The 20,743-nt window shown below is 42.1% G+C and overlaps 1 protein-coding gene across 1 annotated transcript in view; it reads left to right on the forward strand.

The window, feature by feature from the left end:
• LOC136874464 (trypsin-3) overlaps positions 1 to 19,341 on the forward strand; it is a gene marked incomplete at its 5' end in the record, with an annotated part of 51,005 nt that extends 31,664 nt beyond the window's left edge. Inside the window, 3 exon segments of the mRNA XM_068227730.1 lie at positions 1,887 to 2,000; positions 7,421 to 7,564; positions 19,019 to 19,341. Coding sequence (XP_068083831.1) covers positions 1,887 to 2,000; positions 7,421 to 7,564; positions 19,019 to 19,165 — 405 coding nt within the window.
• Positions 19,342 to 20,743: the final 1,402 nt, after the last annotated feature.

The following is a 20,743-nucleotide window of genomic DNA, read 5'->3' on the forward strand; positions in this document are numbered from 1 at the left end:
CTAGACTTCTGTACTGCACGCGGCGAGATTTCTGAGCTTCGTTCTGGTTCTGGAGCATCATTCGCTGCTGTCTATCACAATATGCAAGGAAGCAGGAAATGTCGAACACTCCGGGAAAGTGAAAAAAGAACACGATGCATGCTGGGACGGAAGACGCCCCTAACGGCACGCAGGATCGCAGCCCTACTTCACGGAGACTGTTGCGAATGCTCCTCGCTGATACCCCCGGAGTAATTTTATTGACACACGCTTGAGGACGTATACATCACACGATCACACCTACAGAGACAGTACGCATCTGAGTACAATCGATAGGATGTGTTAATGTCAGCGCTTGTACCGTGTATAGCCTCCCTTTTCAACAATGCAGGCTTCAATTCTCCCATCGAGACGATCGTAGACGTCCTGAATGTAGTCGTGCGGAATTGCCCACCATGCAGTTTCCACCTGGTGCCTCAGTTGGGCAATATTTCCTGCCGGTCATGCAGACCGCGCAAGATGACGTTTCATCCGGTCCCAAACATGCTCAAATTGGGACAGATTTGGGGATTGTGCTGGCCAGGGTAGATAACGTACACCTTGGAGAGCACGTTGGGTGCTATTGTCCTGATGGAAACGCATTTCGCCTTGTTGGTGCATACGACGGGTAGAATGATGGTTTGGATGTACCGTGAACTGTTCAGTGTTCCCTCGACGATCACTAGAGGAGAACGACCAGTGTATGATATGGCTTCCCACACCATGATGTCGGGTTTTGGCCTTCTGTGCCTCTGTCGTATAAACACCAGACGTTGGCTCTCACTTGACGACGCCACATACCCGTACGACCATCATTGGCACCAAGGCAGAAGCGACTCTGGTCACTGGAGATGACACGTTTCCATTCGTCCCTCCATAAGTGCCTATCGCGACACTACTAGAGGCGAGCTGGAGCGGAAGACGCCCCTAACGGCACGCAGGATCGCAGCCCTACTTCACGGAGCATGTTGCGAATGCTCCTCGCTGATACCCCCGGAGCAACAGTGTCCCAAATTTGTTGTGAATTCGCGGTGCGATCCAATATGGCACTTCGTAAGATACGACGGCCTTAGCGTGCATCGCTGCAGTCTGGACCCAGTCCAACGGGGATGACAATCTTCTGCTGACCTCTGTCGATAACATCTATGCACTGTGGAGACCTCTCGCCCCCACGTGCTGCGCAATTCTGCGGTACGACCACCCGGACTCCCGCAGGCTCTCTATACGCCCTCGCTCAAATTCCGTCACTTGCATAAATGGTCCCTTTAGAACTCCGCAAGCCACGGCAAACTAGCTGCCAAAGGCTCTGGCGGTGACTAACTGTTGCGCAGCTTGCAACATTCCAGGGTTGATAACGCGGTTCCTGGTGTGTCCGCAGCGCTGCGCGTTTGATCATCGCTTGCACTCCCCTCTCGTAGTGTCTCATGCAAAGTATGACAGGCCTTATTCACTTGAGTCAAGGTGTTCTTTTTTTTCACTTTCCCGGATTGTAGATTTGACATCGATGGTTGGACACTTGAATTTGGAGAGTTGTAAGGACTTGATGACATCATGAATGTGTACAGAGAAATACGGGTACTTTCATATCATGCTGTATTTAGTCACATTTTTGTACAAATTGAAAAGTATAGCAAGTTACAAATTAATCACCAACAGCAAATAAGAATAAAAGAACACGGTGTTGTAACTAATTACAAAGAAATTAATAAGTTAATTGCACGAACAAAAAGGCAAGCAGGCCGTAATGGTCATAATCCCTGAAAATAACCTGATTGAAGGCTTAATTATCTTAGTGTCAACTGCTAATTGAGTAAAGGATTAATATTGATCGTATATGTTATTAATAACATTGCGATTCTTTGTTACAGGTGGCAAGCCCTTTCTTGTTGAGTAATGATATACAGGTGATCCCCCTACCTTCTCAGAATGATGACGTGTCAGAAGGTGCAACTGCCGTCGTTACTGGTTGGGGTCACACTTCGGTAAGTACATTATTAGTAAATTTAACATAACATTTCCCAGTCATCCGGTCAGCACCAGACCTTACCCGGAAGTGAGCACTTCGGGTAGGAGCGGTTATCGTTTTATTATCATTCCTAATGGTTCAATTATTTAGGGTCGTGAGCATCCCCACATTTGCCGGTAATTCTTCCATTAGTTCAAAATCCATACTGTCTCGTGAGTAGCCTCACGTCTCTTGGCAATGATAGTTCATATTCCTTTCGGGCTAAGCGGCTCTCCGGTAGTGAGTTGACCGTGAGCCATTTTGTTTATAATTCTAATTTAACTATTACTATCATTGTGATTAATATTCAGTTCTTGCTTGATTGTTATGAATTTGAACAATGTAATGGGCGAAGGCCTGTAAGTTCACAGATCAATAAATACAAATAGTAATCTTAATTCTATATTAGCAATGGCAATGTAGTATTCTGTAATTAATCTTGTTTTAATGGGCAACATATTTACGTGCATGTCCCGAATATAGAGAAGCAAGGCTAGTAAAACTAGCCGCTATTTAGCCGAGGCTCAGTCTGATCGGTGTAGTTAATTTGTAACGATAATCCAAGTGCAAGACCATGTGTGCACAAGTTACGAGTACTTTGGTAAATACAAAAATAAAAGCACTGTTTAAAATAAATGCCTAAATGATCCAGAAAATTGGAATATAATTTGAAAAGTATCTGGCTTCGAAGTTCGAAGGATAGTGTTCTCGACTATTGCGACAGATGGCAAGCATGATAAACACTAAGTGTCCAAAAGTCACAGGAAGGAGTGTCCCATTAGAAAATATGCCGTATGTGACCTCTGAGGGTTGCGGCTAGCTGCGGGGTAGCTGAGCAGTCTGTCACAGACACCAGTGTCGTGAAGGTGGCAACACATCGCGAGTTAACCGATTTTGAACTTGAGATGATCATCGGCGCACGGTGCATGAGTCATAGCATTGTGGAGATTACATGCAAATTCGGGCTTCTGAGGTCACAATGTCGAGGGTGGATCTTCAACATTGTAGAGAGAATGTTACCACCAACGTAAACCGCCGCCCGGGAAGATCACAGGTGTATAACGAACGGACATCACGTCACCTCTGCAGAACCATACTGGGCGCTTGACAGGCGACATTGAGTCAGATTACCGCCCAGTTGAATGATGGGAGAAAGGAACTCATTTCTGCCACGACTATAAGGAGGCAACTGCACCGCATAGGCTTCACCAGCCGGCCACCACCTCATGTCCTTTTGCTGACACCTCGACGCAGAGCTCAACGAAGTGCGTGGGGCCGCGAACACCAGCAATGGACCAAGGAACACTGGCGGCGTATGGTATGGTCAGATGAATCCCGGCTGCACATGTATCGAGCTGAGGGGCGCGTAAGAGTGTGGCGTATGTCCCATGAAGCTATGCGCGTAAATTAGGTTGTGTCCAGGTGGGAGGTGGCTCAGTTCTGATCTGAACGGCGTTCTCATGGTCGCAATTAGGCTCCATTGTCCGGCTGCATGGAGCACTGATAGGTGCACGTTATATGGGCATTCTTTCAGATCATCTGCATCCCATTCTGGCCTTAAAGTACCCTGATGGAGATAACATGTTTCAACAGGACAATGCGCCATGTCGCCGCTCTGTGGTGACATGCAGGTGGTTGGAGGAGCACTCCAGTGAAGTAACGACGATGGGTTCGCCCTCCAGATCCCCTGATCTTAATCCTATCGAGCATTTATGGGATGCTGCACAGTGCACTGGTGCACTGGTGTACGTTCCATCAAACCCACACCAACTACACAAGACCAATTGTGGGTAGCAGTGCAAGATGCGTGGGTCCAGATCCCTCTAGAACGATTCCAACGCCTTGTAGAGTCGATGCCTCGCCGTATTGCTGCTGTTTTGAGGGCTGGAGGTGGAGCATCTCGTTCTTAACATCACATTTAGTGTCTTCCCATGACTTTTGACCACTCAGTGTATATTGTCCATGAGTATTCGCGACTAGTTCAACATATGGCCTGCACGAAACAGTGCTGTGGTTTGATTATAACGTAAAAGCAAGACACAGTAAAACTCAGCCTACTAAGTTTTTTATATAATCTTTTTCCTGCTGCAACTGTCAAACTGTGTCTTTTCCTAGTGTAAATGAGGCTTGAATGGTGACGACCGCTTCAAACCGTATCCTTCCACCGAAATAACCGGAGCAAGCCGAGTTATATCCACGGAAATATTTGGTTACGTTTGATACAGTGGGCGTTGGATATTTCTGCAAATTGGGCTCTGTTCTCTTACGACGACACTGGGCATACAGAATCGGTTGCAGTACGATGATAAAATAAGTTCTTAGTGTAAGGGAGCTATCAGAAGAATCTAAAAGTAGCAGGACAAAGAGGAAATGCACGCTAGTTAAAGTTCGCGTTAAGGTACGCGAGTAATGTATGTTCAATCCTACGGCAGACAATTTGTGTTGACTCCATTTAGGCTGCCAGAGCGCGAACGTTCACTTTGGCAGATGGCAGAGTGGCCAATCTCTAGCTGAGTTTTAAATATTTTTTTTCGGGCAAACACGAAATTTGTCACCAAAACTCTTTTTAGATGCTAACCTGTACAAAGCCGTAACAGTGTACTGTACGTCCGTAAACGAAAGCAATCTACCCTCACTAGAGCTAAACACCAAAAGTTGTTTATTACACTCGTTTATCGTAAAACATTACTTTCCTCTACTTGCAATGATATTCAATAATTTTAGTAATTCAATGTAATTGTAAAGAATTCTTTTACCGTGCCATTAGGATCAAATCGTATTATTTTTTTTTTCTTTTTCTAGTAGTCAATCCTAAGATTGATATCCAGCTATTCGCGCATCTCCTCTAATCTCACCTGCCACACCAGGAATCCCTCTGTGAACGGATAGTGTTCCACAGACCGACCATCTATTTTACCCTGCGTAGGACCTCCTCACATTGATAATCAGGATATTTTGAGGATTCTCCAGTAGCAACACATCTAGAAGGCATCAACTCTCTGCCTTCCCGCTGGACCAAGAGTCACTTTCACTGCCGAAGAGCAGCACACTCCAAGCAAATATCTTGAGAACTTCTTTTTAGGCCCAGGTTGGTGTACAAATTGGGGAGGTATTTTCTTCCTGTTAAAGGCTGCCCTGGTCTAGTTGATCCTGCTTACGATATCTGCCACACTTCAGTTGCCGTAGGCCTATATTAAAGACCTTACAAACGACCTGATTTGGTCAGGATTTGGTTAGATAAGGTCGTAAATCAGCCGGTTCTGCGGTGTAGGGATAGCGTTCTTGCCTCTTACCCGGAGGCCCCGGGTTCGGTTCTTGGCCAGGTCAGGGATTCTTACCTGGATCTGAGAGCTGATTCGAGGTCCACTCAGCCTACGCGATTAGAACTGAGGAGCTACTGACGGTGAGATAGCGTCCCCCATCTAGAAGGCCAAAAATAACGGCTGAGAGGACTCGTCGTCCTGACAACACGACACCTCGTAATCTGCAGGCCTTCGGGCTGAACAGCGGTCGCTTGGTACGCCAATGCCCCTTAGGGCTGCAGTACCATAGGGGGTTCAGTTTTAGGTCCTAAATCAGGTTGGGTGTAATTGTGTCATCCGACGAAACACTTGTCGTGAAGTCGGGTGAAGTCAGGTGGCCAAGCTATCCGACAGCCTGACCACCTTACCAAATCAGATCGTCTAGAGCAGGGCCTCTCAAACGCCCAAAATCTCACGCGTGCAGAGCGAGGCGCAAGAGCTCCGTGCACTGTGCATCGGTGCCGCTCGGTATGGCTCGGATCAACGCTTCGTCTCTGGGCTACTCGGCTATGCTCGGCTCTACTCGGCTATACTCGGCTCAACTCAGCCCGGATTTGGAGCGCTACGGCGCAAGTGGGGGAGAGGGAGACAGGCGGAGCGAGCGAGACAGGCGTGAGGAAAGAGAGAGTTAGCGCTATTGCTCCAAATCGAGGAGTGGGGTCTGCACTCTGGTCAACCAAGCCAAGTCGTCTTTTGCACCGTGCACAGTGCATGCACCACGCGCATGCACACTGAGAGGCCCTGGTCTAGAGCGTTGTCAGGCAGGTCGGCTCGTCAGCTGACTAGCGACCTTCTGTGCGAGCAGACCTACATACAGTAGGTAATAATGACAGCAGTCACTACTGAGCAGGAAGTAATTGTGGAGTTTTTGGAGCTTATATACCTAAATAATTTACTTTTATTTTTTTTTATTGGCTTTACGTCGCACCCATACAGATAGGTCTTATGGCGACGATTGGACAGGAAAGGACTAGGACTGGGAAGGAAGCGGCCATGGCCTTAATTAAGGTACAGCCCTAGCATTTGCCTGGTGTGAAAATGGGAAACCACGGAAAACTATTTTCAGGGCTACCGACAGTGGGGTTCGAACCCACGATCTCCCGAATACTAGATACTGGCCGCACTTAAGCGACTGCAGCTATCGAGCTCGGTGAATAATTTACTTATTAGTGGGATACGCACGTTGAGTAAGCAGTATAGTAACAGGGATGCAAAAGAAATCAGGCTCTTAAGATTCTTCTGGAGAAATTAAAAGTTACACAACGATTGCGACTGTGAAGAACATAGAAAATATGAGGGCAGTGACTGTTTCTCTCCTGACGCCATCTTGTTTCGATATCAGTCGACTCCCTAGGTATAACAATGTACTGTAACTTCCGTAGTTCATTCTCAAATAATTACGGAAGTTAAAAGAATCTAGTTCTTTTCGTAACATCATATGACTAAAAAATTTCGTTCCACTAGCCATTTGTTTGCCCACATTTTTCTTTCTTTTTCTCAAATTAGTTAACAATGCTACAAGCGCGATCCCAACCTCTTGGTGTTTCAGCAAAACGGGAGGCATGATGTATGTGTTCTGTTCAGGAGTCAAATCCAACTGATGAGATCAGGTGCTTAGTCAGGTCGTATGTTGACAACACCTGATTTGGTCAGGCTCTCTGTCGGGCTGACAAATCAGGGCGTCTGTAGGGCCTTTCTTTTACTGCTTCTTAGATAGTCATTCACGTTATTTAGTATGTGTCCACCATTGACCACGGTGGCCTCCGTCCCGTGCCTGCTCATCATGAGGGCCTTGGTCTTGTCCTTATTTATGGTCATGTTTAAGTCTGTGCTTTTTCAATATTTCGTAAAATCTATTCTGAAATGATTTAATTTTCCTACCCTGTTTGGCTAAAATCAGTTTCTCTTGTAAAATTTTGTTTAGATGAAATATGATGCTATGATTTTTTTTCATAATACTGTTGATTTGAGCGTTCCTTTCATTCACATTATGGGACCTGAATATTATAGTATGAGACATCTCGTTTGACTACACGAGTTTCAAGGACTGGATTTTCAGCTATAAATAATACTGTCTTTGATTTACCCTTTTCAGGAGGGTGGTAATGATTCCGTTATCCTGCAAGAGGTATATGTGCCAATCTTGAGCCAAACTGAGTGCCAGGGTCTTTATGACGGAAAGATCACGGATAGTATGATCTGCGCTGGTTATCTGGACGGTGGAAAGGACTCTTGTCAGGTATATATTATTTCTTCGTCATAACATTGTTAAAATTACCTTATCTTTGGAATTAAACAAAGTCAGAGGTAAACTATTTGTGTGAAAAATTAAGGGGCATTCTTAAAATAATTCATACAAATCGTTCAACGTATGAACTCTACAGAAGTATTCAATTTATTATTCCAACATAGACCGAGTTCGAAGCGCAAAATGTAAGTATTAAGTGGCATGAGCGTGTAGGTATGATGAATTTTCACTTTCCTGTAGTTCGGCTAAACACGCTTTTCCTATGACTATTAATGTATTTTCTGAATAACAACAGAACAAAGAATTTATTTATTTTTACAACAGAGTTAACCTCCATAATTACAGTAGACTCTACAGCAGCGGAGTTTACTAATTTGTCCCCATCTCTTGCTAATTCCACATAATTCCGCCCCCAACATCTTAACTATCTCGGCACCATGAAGATTATCAATTCGGTCCCATAACCAACAATATTTACCTCCCAGTTTTGTACAGAATAAGGCCTGTCACCAGTGGTATTTTCTTTCCAATTATTTCAAACAAGAACTTCAATAACTTCGAAACAAAGAATGATAGTTTAATGAAAATTTTAGCAAATCTTCCTCTAAATATGTCCTAGTTCCCTGTAAACAATCATTTTCCTGAGACTAAAAGTTTAAGGACAGGAATCATGTTCATGAAATATGCAGGTGTCCTTAAATTTTGGTAGGACCTGTACATGAACTGACTGCCAAAAAATATAAGCAACTATTTTCGGCTTAAGGTGAAACGGATATTGAAACATTCACCAAATGTACATATAAATGCTTGCATGTAGGGTTCTAACATTATATATAGAAGGAGTTAGAAAACTGAGGGCGCGTAATTAAATACCGTTTTTTGCGAATCGTAAAAATCTGACGGAAAAATCTTGGACCACTTTCAAAGGTACCATCGACGAATATAGTGTGGAAGGTAGTGGTACCACCACACTCAGTGAGATTATCCTATATGACATATACTGTATAACAGAAGGTGTACGACTTTCCTTGGATAAATCACAACTAAGTCGGGAAAAATAATAATTGTCAAATGTGTGCAGTGATCTTCCACACTTAAGGCCTGGAAGACTCGGCAATTAACTGTACAAACGAAAAGGTTAAAGTTACGTTAACAACAGCCTGTAAATTATTCATTTAATGCAAAATTATAACATTTCCTCAATAAAAAACTCGGCGATGTGTTGTCTGCCTAAAAATTAAATGTTCCTTTATATCGTGCCATACGGTGAAGAATTTTGAACGAGTATTAGATGCTCGCCTTCGACGAACTGTCGATTTTTCATCAAATCAAAATGGATTCGTTAAAACCAGCGGGACAACATTTGATGAAATGAAATGACGTATGTCTTTTAGTGCCGGGAGTGTCCGAGCACAAGTTTGGCTGGCCAGTTGAGATCTTCTGAATTGACTCCCGTAGGTAACGTGCGCATCGTGATGAGGATAAAATGATGATGAAGAAGACGACACATACACCCAGTCCCGTACCAGCGGAATTAACCAATTATGGTTAAAATTCTTTTGATTGAGTTCCACATGATCTCATATGGCTATCGTTAAGGTTACGATACTTGCCTGCAGCCTACAATAACTGGATCAAGCTTCTGTAACGTGAGGTTACAAGTTCATAACCTTTTCCCATGCCTGTTGACGTTCATCAGGGATCTTCCTTCTCACCACTACTCTTTGCTCTATGCATGGCCACCATAACTAGAGACCTTACACCACCACACTGTTGTCTGCTGATGCCGTGGTGATAATAGCGCCCGGAGTAACCTAGCATGCCTGGTTCAGCATGGAAGGCACTGCACAACGCGAAAGATATGAGAAGAGACACAATATCAATCATACCTAGAGTGTGGTGACCAAACCATCAGTTTCGTCGTGAACGGCAGAATTTAATTTAACAAAGTAACCCGTTATAGATACCTGGCATCACATGTCAATGCTGAATCCGACACAAGTTCAAGCACGAGAGAAGGCTGCCTGAATGAAATGGTGCCAGTTCACCGAACCACTAATCTAAGATATAATGTGCTGTAGGCAGACCAGTGGCTTTGTATAGCTCAGAGTGTTGGCCAGGGACTACGAAACATGAGCAGAATCTGTTTAGAAGGAAGCCATACCTTCCAGTGTTGACTCAGCTAAATGTAAGTTAAAAACTTTTCATCCTGTCGAACACATGAGTTAAATATAAATGTTTTTATTACACTATAACAAACTGAACCCATCATTCACAGTTATCAAAAGGGATACCTAAATTTACTAGTCAACTTAGCCGCGAGATATATTGTTGTGAAAGGAGCATCCAATTTTGCATCATTGCTTGATGAGCTCCATGTGTCTTCTTTATGTTTCGTACCCACGAGACAAGAGCGTCGAAGTTGAATTGCAAGGAATCCAGATTTATAAGATTCTAGGTGAGAATTTCGGATGAATTCGAGCATGCTCGTGGTTAATTTCTAAAGTACGATAATTATCCAGATGCAAAATAAAACTTGGACTGGTACAGTGGAAGGCCTAGTAAATTGAAAGGAATTGTCATGTAATCAAACCTCTTCTAACCAAAAATGGAAAGACCATGGGAAGATTCGAAGCTAGACGTGCATATTGCCATGGAGGGGGAAACGTATTTATTCAACCCACGCTTCAGAATTTTAGACCACCCAGAGGCAAATTAAAATTATAAAATCATGAGATTCATATTCCTTGAATTTTTCTGAACATTGGGGATGCCAACACCAGAGATGAGACCCGTGGGATAATGAAATTGTGTAATGTGATACAATTTTCTTACCACTTTCTGCGTTCCAAAATGCAGATACACTAAGAGTGACGAGGGAGGCCAGAGGCATTCCTTCCTTGGTGGTGCGTGAATCAAACTCTGCGTCGCTCTAAGCCAATTATTCATGTGCGGGTGGCAAACTGAACATTAAAGATTGGTTATTGGTAAGAGTGAATTACCAGTCTATGGTGTCCGACTCTCTGGCTGAACGGTCAGCGTACTGGCCTTCGGTTCAAAGGGTCCGGGTTCGATTCCCGGCCGGGTCGGGGATTTTAACCTTAATTGGTTAATTCCAATGGCATGGGGGCTGGGTGTATGTGTTGTCTTCATCATCATTTCATCCTCATCACGACGCGCAGGTCGCCTACAGGCGTCAAATAGAAAGACCTGCACCTGGCGAGCCGAGCCCGTCCTGGGATATCCCGGCACTAAAAGCCATACGACACTTCTTCTACCAGTCTATGGTAAGAACTGGTGGAGTGTGGAATGAAATAAATACTCATATTCTTCGTGTGAATATTACATTTGCCCGCGTTTGGTGATGAAACGATAAATAAACGGCGTATCTCGGCATGGTGATATTAATACAGTACTTTAGCCTGTTAAATGTGTCGGATGGTGTAAATATTGAAATATATGAATAAGAAGTGAATTGATAATAATTCATGTGTGGTAAATGTACAGTGTTTCATGTAAATATTACATAAAGGTAAGAGTATTCAAGAAGAAACGTGTGAGATAAACTTGAAGATTCACATATATTTATTAAGTGTGTAGAATGTAAAATGAAAATCAGTTACTGATACCAGTCATTCGATTGGGTCAGGATAGGAGGATAGGAATTGTGTCGGCTGCCGAAGCCTGACGCACTCCTCTGGGACAATGATTGATGAATGGCGGATGAAATGAAATTATATTTTAGAGTGTTGCTAGAATGACTTATGACAGGGAAAATCGGAGTACCCGGAGAAAAACCTGACCTTTCTCCGCTTTGATCAGAACAAATCTCACATGGAGTGACTGGGATTTGAACCACGGAAACTAGCGTTGAGAGGCCGGCGCGCTGCCGCCTGAGCCACGAAGGCTCCTGTGTAGAATGTAAGAAAATAAAATTAAATAATGGTGTCTCAACGGTGTATCAGCCGCCAGCGTCTTGAAAAAGTGTAGCAATCCAACTGATGAGCTCACTGCTACACTGGGGCGAAACGCTGGTAATTTCACGATTGAAAAAGCCTAAAGAGCTTAAATCTTTTTAAATAATGTTATTAATTAAGGATCTCCGAGAAGAAATGTGTGAAGTTTGTATAGTGTGTATCAATATGGAGTGTTAAGCCTTAATTGGGCGTTCAGTGAATGGCAATGTCTGAAAACATGCCATTGTTCAGCAGAAATCCAGGTGGGTGGCATGATTTGTATCCTTTAATGTGTATTTTGCATCGTTATGTTCTGTGTAAATAAGGGCCGAAGTTTCAGGGCGATACTTTGATATTTTTCTTTGCTTTGGTTTCAAATATCAAGTGTTGTGTGGCACAGAGATATTACGAGAAATTAAAGCACATTTTATGTTGAAGTCCCAAAATTTCAAACGATTATATTTAATCGGACTAAAGAAGGTATTGAGTAAAGATGAGTGTTATGCCATTCTTTCGTCATAGAGTTGTGGGTCAAGATTCCGTGTCAAAACATAATGTAAAATATAATTGAGTGTTGGAAAGTATTTTTTTGTGGGTATCAGATAGAGATATCACAATGTCTAAATTAAGTAAAGGCCTGCGTGATTTTCCTGTCATTTAAATTTTGATATTTGCTAAAAGTTTGTTTCAATAGTTACGTAATTTCAGTACGATGACGAATACATGAAAAAGGCCACGAATTTAAAATGAAATACAAAGTAAAAGGAAACATTGTGTAAGAAATTAATCTGAAATCATATAGACATCCAATAGCCAAGATGGGAAAGGATGTACTAGCAGGGACAAATGTTAAAATTAATGAGTTCAGTTGGATTCCGGGATGGAAATTACCTGAGGGAGAATCGAACTCCGGATGTGTTGACGCTGTGAAGATGTAATGCCCCGATAAAATAATGTGTTATAATGACGGGAGCAGGAAATGCCCCGAGGAAATAACGTATTAGAATGCCGTGGGAGGCATGTGCAATTACCAGGGTTGGAGAATTGTTTGGTTTTAGGATTCATGTGATGTCAGAAGGCTAGATGCTATAAGAGATAAATTCATATGTAATGAGTAGATTATAATTTAGTTTGTTTCCATGTAGATTCACCGCAGGTAGGAAAACGACAGGTGGTACGGGATATGACTGACAAACGGCTAGCGGAAGGGTGAGATATTTTTAGAATACTGCGAGCCTGTTATCAGACGACTGTTTGGATGATTTAAAAGGGTCTAAGGAATTAATAATAATATAATAACCTCGTAAATGATAGAGATGATTATTTGTATACTGGATTAATGGTTTTAGAGAGGTGGAGGAGTTTGTTACGGCGAAATCATGACACAGTTAATTGTTGTGGAAGTAGACTTTTAATGTGTGTTGTGGCGAATTTATCGAATGGCAGGGTAAATGACGGCACTCCAGTGTCACGCACCCACAATTTGAATTTTGGTTTAATTATTAGATGGCCTCAGTTCTGGTTGTGTGAGGGATCATCAGGCTGCTGGAGTTGTACAGTAGTGATCTGTTAAAAACGGAATGATTGCGGCTAGACTCATACGTATTTTTATTAGCTGGTTAGTGGACCACAGGGATAGTTGTGAGTAATGTAAATAATTTTAATGTTAAAAGAACGTAATGATGCAGAAAGATTCTACCATATCATTATATAAAATACCTTGTAACAGCAGATAAATCATCCACTAAGAGAGAAAGATCCTAGTTATAATGTCACCGTATGTTGATGATAGCTGTTTAGCGACATTCATGAAATCAATTAGATGGTTAGTTGAATCTGCATTGACCAGTGCCCAGTTTATTTCCAACATTGATGAAATCAATAAGATGGTTAGTTCAGTCTGCAATGATCGATGTCCGGTTTATTTTCAACTTTCATGAGTTAGGCTAGATGGAAGATAGGAAACTTTTCAATACAAATAAATGTTATAGTTTATTTATTTATGTATTGAAAAGGTGGACCTTTTTAAGTTTCCTATCTTCCATTCTCAGTTCAATACGGACAAAAATGAAATTCTTTGATTTAAATTAGGCTAGATGGTTAGTTCAGTTTGCATCAGTATTTAGATTGTAAAGAAGAATATTACGACGCATCTAACTTATATGCATATCTTGTGAGATGGGACGCCTGAAGGACGAAGAAAATTCAGAAATGTACTACATCATAAATGGAACCAATTCTAATGTACAGTCACAACCCCACCTCAAAAAATCAGAAAATAGAATGAACACACGGAATTGTATGCTCCTCGCATTTAATATTTTTGCAACATTTTAAATGATTATCAATATATAATTCACTCTCGTGTAGATACAAACCTTGTGGATACCGAAAACAAACACTACAAGCATAGGTTCAATATAGTTTTTGGAAAACGTGTACCTGCGAGGAACTTATACAATATTATGCGCTCATTCTTTTTTGAGCAACTGTGCGTTATTTTGTCATGTTCAGAACCTGTCGGTTAAGGGCTTTAACGTGTTCCTTTACTTTCGAAAAAAATACTGAATTCTCATTACGATATGAAGGAAACCCAAACAAATATTGTACATATTTTTTCTAATTTAGTTTTGAGAAATCTCAAAAATACCATTTCGACCTAGTTCTCCATTGCTGACTTGTAGAATCCATTCACTATAGTTGGATCTCCAGCAATTTACACTATTTTTATTTTTAAAATAATTTTGGACTAGTGAGTAGAATATTTAAAAATTGACTGGACAGGGGGTCGGATACAGCGAGGATATAAAATCTTGCTGGCACTGACATCTGCAGCTAATTTGATTGTCATTTTGAATTTCCTCCCATTTATCTGTAAATTTCTTATTGAATTTGCTAACTAGGGCCTACATGCCCTACTTTTTTGATGTGACTCCTTTCAACACCTCAATAAACTCAAATAATAATAAGGAATTCTTGTATCTCATTTAGACGTCCTAAACTGATCATTAATAGAAAGCAAACAGTTATAATGTTTTGGCTCAAGCAATATGGCAATCGCGTGAGCGTGTCCGTTTACATCAACTCCGGCAGCACATTTATGATGTGTTGTATCCGTATCTTATTGAAAATCATTGCAGCATTCTCTGTCCACTTGAATGAAGTCCCACGAGTATCAAAGAGAAGGCCACGTACTTCTCATTTAAAATCAATTGAGGAGTGTCTGTACAAAGGGTTCTATTTCCACCTTAAAAATGTTGTGGGAAAAGCGCAATAAACGTTAAATAAGAGGTTCATGGAAAGTACTCATGATCGAATTTGGTACAACTTTTATGGAATTACACCTTCCTGGTCTGGACTGCTCATGACAATCGATAATATTCAACCACTTTAATGCATGTGGACGAAATACTATTTATTGTTTGGAAGTGGAAATAGCACAGAGACTCCTCAACTGTAGATGGATATATTTCGACCTCATGCCAAAAGGTGATAATGTATGAGTCAACATAGCGAATATGACAGAATCACGTAATTCAAATGAACGTAATTTTCTTTGAAAATTAAACAGTTCGTGGTTGTGAGAGTTTCGTTGTATTTTTCTTGTAAAGAAGAGATAACAACCTCTATCTGGTGTCAATTTCAGATACTGAAACGTTGTTGTTTTATCAATATTGCTGTAAATGTCGTTCAGAATAGGAATCATACATATATATTGTACCAGGAAGGCATATGCCCGGGCACATCATTTTTCTAAGTTATTATTTATTAAAGAAATGCTCAGCTTTTGCGTCTGAAACAGCTGTACGAACGAAAGTTCTGAACTCCGCTGCTTGCTACAGGAGTGAGACAGCGCGAGAGGGGAACAGGCCGAGTGACGTAATCACCACATGTTCTCAACCTCCCCTATGGAATACTCTAGAAATATTTCCGTAACTTTTGAATGGCTTAAGATACAGAAATGAGAGCTACACCAACGTGAAGCCCAGATTTTGAAAGGATAATAGCCGAAATTTGGGGTTAATCCATCCAGTAACTTTGAAGATATTAAAGGTAGAAGTTCGTCGTACGAAACCACTTTGCTCTCGCTTGGCGCAGTGAGCCAGCCCACAGCGGGGTATATAAGGTCAACGACTTGACTGACAGGTATACTCAGTCCAGACCCAATCAGCACTCCAGCCCTCACTCCCGATGATTTGAAATCATATTTAATCTATAACGACTTAGACAGACTTTAGGATTACACAGAAGTGATTTGAAAGATTTAATATTTAATGTGAATTTTGCAATCTTCGTCAGCTGACAGAGTAATTTAAACTTCAGGTTTGTGAACAAAGTGTTTATTTCGAATTTTATTTTGAATTCATGAGTGAAAATTTAATTGGACTTTAGGGTTTATTTAACTGAAGTTATTGAGACCAATAATTTATTCTGGACATTTTACAAACATCAAATGGATATATGCAACGAAGATTATATTTTGTTCAATCTTAACAGCATTTAAAATTCTGCAATTTGATTTCAATCTGAACAGGTTAATAGATGATTTACTTTCAAGACAATATTTAGTATTTGAATGAATAATAGAAGTAGGGTGATTTTTCTTCAAATCATTAATAAATTTATCAGAAAATTTTTAATACCATCTATTATTCGCCCTGCGAAGCTTCCTTTTCCGTACCTGCTCCAGAAAGACCGTACACAACCTGAGATCCTTCCCATGCTCTTGTGCCCAATAACTTTTCTTGGTACTATATACACTGACTGACAGAGCAAATGCAACACCAAGAAGGAGTGGTCAGAACTTTATGCCAATTGCAGGGTAGACTGACGTCACTGAGGTATGCTCATGATGTGAAATGCGCCGCTGTGCTGCGCACGTAGCGAACGATAAATGGGACACGGCGTTGGCGAATGGCCCACTTCGTACCGTGATTTCTCAGCCGACAGTCATTGTAGAACGTGTTGTCGTGAGCCACAGGACACGTGTATAGCTAAGAATGCCAGGCCGCCGTGAACGGAGGCATTTCCAGCAGACAGACGACTTTACGAGGGGTATGGTGATCGGGCTGAGAAGGGCAGGTTGGTCGCTTCGTCAAATCGCAGCCGATACCCATAGGGATGTGTCCACGGTGCAGCGCCTGTGGCGAAGATGGTTGGCGCAGGGACATGTGGCACGTGCGAGGGGTCCAGGCGCAGCCCGAGTGACGTCAGCACGCGAGGATCGGCGCATCCGCCGCCAAGCGGTGGCAGCCCCGCACGCCACGTCAACCGCCATTATTCAGGATTGGCTGTTCCTATATCGACCAGAACAATTTCCCGTCGATTGGTTGAAGGAGGCCTGCACTCCCGGCGTCCGCTCAGAAGACTACCATTGACTCCACAGCATAGACGTGCACGCCTGGCATGGTGCCGGGCTAGAGCGACTTGGATGAGGGAATGGCGGAACGTCGTGTTCTCCGATGAGTCACGCTTCTGTTCTGTCAGTGATAGTCACCGCAGACGAGTGTGGCGTCGGCGTGGAGAAAGGTCAAATCCGGCAGTAACTGTGGAGCGCCCTACCGCTAGACAACGCGACATCATGGTTTGGGGCGCTATTGCGTATGATTCCACGTCACCTCTAGTGCGTATTCAAGGCACGTTAAATGCCCACCGCTACGTGCAGCATGTGCTGCGGCCGGTGGCACTCCCGTACCTTCAGGGGCTGCCCAATGCTCTGTTTCAGCAGGATAATGCCCGCCCACACACTGCTCGCATCTCCCAACAGGCTCTACGAGGTGTACAGATGCTTCCGTGGCCAGCGTACTCTCCGAATCTCTCACCAATCGAACACGTGTGGGATCTCATTGGACGCCGTTTGCAAACTCTGCCCCAGCCTCGTACGGACGACCAACTGTGGCAAATGGTTGACAGAGAATGGAGAACCATCCCTCAGGACACCATCTGCACTCTTAATGACTCTGCACCTCGACGTGTTTCTGCGTGCATCGCCGCTCGCGGTGGTCCTACATCCTACTGAGTCGATGCCGTGCGCATTGTGTAACCTGCATATCGGTTTGAAATAAACATCAATTATTCTTCCGTGCCGACTCTGTTTTTTCCCCAACTTTCATCCTTTCCGAACCACTCCTCCTTGGTGTTGCATTTGCTCTGTCAGTCAGTGTATATATATAGAGGGAGAGAGAGAGATAATTGTTTGACATCTTGTAAATTCAGAGTTGTGTTGATTTCTGCAATGATTGTTCTCCCAACAGAGGAGAAAGAGTTTATCGTGGTCACATGCAGTTGGATGTCGGAATGGGCCGAATTTGCTTCACATTAAAGAACAGTAGGAGGAGCGGTTTAATAAGGAGGCACCAGTTAATAGAACAACGTTAGCTGTTGTTCAAGTTCTTAAACTTGATTGTTCCCATTAGCTGTTGTTGTCAACTTTCGTCACACAAGTTCAGTCTTACGTCAAGGAAAGGAGACAACAGGACGCCCAGAAACTGCCACCACAAACGAGAATCATCGACAACTTGTCCAACAAGTGTGATGGTCCCTAAAGCGTAGTCTACGTCTAACATCGCTGAAACTCGGTTTGAGTAATAGGTCTGAAGATAGCCTAATTCCTCGTTGGAATTCCATTCCCGTACCCTTTCTGTTTCCTGGATATCATGGCCTGTATATGGGATATGTTGAATGAACACGTTTTCAATGCAGAAGACCTACCCACACGTATTTCCGAATTGTGTGAGAATTATGTGCCCTTAGCTGCTTATACCATTCATTATAAGTAATCTGTGTAATGTGTACGGATAATGAGCATAAATTGTGTAGTCTTTATTTAAGTATCTCTACTCCGTTATCAATTCCATATCCTGTTATATAAAACATTCCTCCTACTGAGTGCCATATCCAGTCCTGAATTATCCATTAATTCAGCTTCAAAATATTTTCCTAGATTTTTTGGTGCTGTTTTGAGATCCTGGTCACGGATATTCCATCATTCTCACTAAATGTTTTCCCTACAATGACTTTAATGTATTATGCCCACAACAGACTCATATTTCCCCAAGACCATAATATCACATCAATAGTATTGTATTCAATTATATACCGTCACATGCTCCTTTTGGTTCCGTCGCGATATCATCGATCGTAATAACAAAGAGAAGTAGTAAAAGTGCTTTTCTTACCCCAGTTGTAATGTTTTCACTCTCCTGTGTATTTAGAATTCTCCAACATTGAAGCTTACTGCTTATACCAACTTTATTTTTCAAAATATGTCTGCACTAAACATTTCCTTATACTGTAGATATAATACATTAAGTATTTACGGTACTAAATTCATGACTATTACCACCAAATCATTTCTGTATCACAACATTTTTTATTTTATTCGTATTGTGAATATTACATTGAAAGGATTTTGCTCAACAGAGCCTCTAAATGGAATATTTGTTTAATTTCAGTGTTTGACGTATTATGATCGAATGGTGTGTTTCAGGATGATTCTGGTGGCCCTCTCGCAGTCGAAGGAATTCTAGTTGGTGTTGTCTCCTGGGGAAATGGATGCGGTCGCCCTTTAAATCCAGGAGTATACGCCCGAGTTTCAGCAGTCCGGGACTGGATTTCAAGCAAAAGTGGAATATAAAATATGTATACAATTCTGATGAAATTTCCTAATAACTTAAAATGGTATCTTGACTTTTTAATTTATATATGCTTAAGGTATTTTAAAAAACCTGGTCCTTCCACACATTCAAAGATACTGTGAGAGCTTTGTAATAGTGTATTCTATCCATTAAATAGGCTTTTAATATCTGCTGATTCATTTGTAATATTTTGGTGACAAATGAAAGCACAGGTCCGTACAACGTGAAGAATGCATCCCTTAATTTTTATACGTCATGTGAATACACTATATGAGAGGGATTTGGATTGTGAAGAAAAGATTAGGGCTATCAGCGGACAGAAAAAAAAAACGTGTTTCATAAACAAATACTCACCGAGAACAAATCTATTTTAGTTAAAAATTGGTACCGTACATCACACATCTCTGATCATTTACGGAATATTATCCCATCTCCTTTCCTAATAGTCCTCACAATGCCTACCGACAGAATCAACACTGGTATTTCGCCGATCTGATTAAGGCATCTATTCTTTGATCCAGCCATAACATATTTCTGACTTTTTCACCCTCCATAACATTATTTGCACAGTGAAAGAAGAATAAATAAATTATAGAATAAAGAATAAATAAATAAATTATATAATTAGGACTAAATGGTGGTGATCATTATAGTTTAAGGTGAAGTAAAACCTGCCAGCCATCCCCTAATAGCACCAATCAGAGGAAAATGGAAGAGTTTTGAACTTCTAAGAATGAGGGTATCGGTTGATGAATGTTATGGAGGGCGTGAAAGTACTCCTGTGGGACAGAATTCTGGCTGTCCTGTTCATGTTTCGTTACACTTGATGGATTGATAAGCAAAAACAATTTCTTATTCAGTGAGGAAAGCAACGGAGAACAAAGCCTCCAGAATTGCCATATGACACTTCATCATTGACGACTATGTATTGTATGATTCATTCTCCGAAGTCAAATTGGAAGGTTCGATCCGAGGTCATCCCGATGGTATAATCCTCTCAGTTTCCTCGTTTACGACCGGCGACTCAAATGTTACGCAGTACCACCCCTCCACAGTAATCAGATTTGTCTGTCTACACTCACCTCTGTTGTGACCAACAGCACATGATTCTTGACCAATAGCATGCTTGCTTTGTCAGTGACAGTCCACTTGGAGTACTTCAAAAGCGTGCCGGACCTGAAGCCGGCTCGCTTGTCAGGTCTCCAGTGTTGCACAGCTGCACGCAGTTCTGTCCAGTATCGCTGCTCGTTCTCAGAGGCTAAGTAGTTAAAACGGAGAGTTGACAACGCTATGTCTAGAGTTGGGGAAATTCTGGCAACCCCACGGATAAGGAATGTAAACACAGCAGCCCAGTTAGGCTTCAAAAGTGTGCCGATCGTTAATGAGGAAACTGCAAGAAATATAATGGAATGTGCATGGTGCTCAAATACCCCACCCTGGTGACGGCAGATTTACAGAACTGGCTATATAAGGAGTGGTACTACTCAGCGCCCATTCACTTTCTTGGTATTAAGTGAAGTTCGGAATCCTTCTTTCTCGAGAGTCTCAGGCTGGCAACCAAGATCTCAAGAATATCG

The sequence above is a fragment of the Anabrus simplex genome, chromosome 5, assembly GCF_040414725.1.
Source record: "Anabrus simplex isolate iqAnaSimp1 chromosome 5, ASM4041472v1, whole genome shotgun sequence".
Taxonomy (NCBI): Eukaryota; Metazoa; Arthropoda; class Insecta; order Orthoptera; family Tettigoniidae; genus Anabrus; species Anabrus simplex.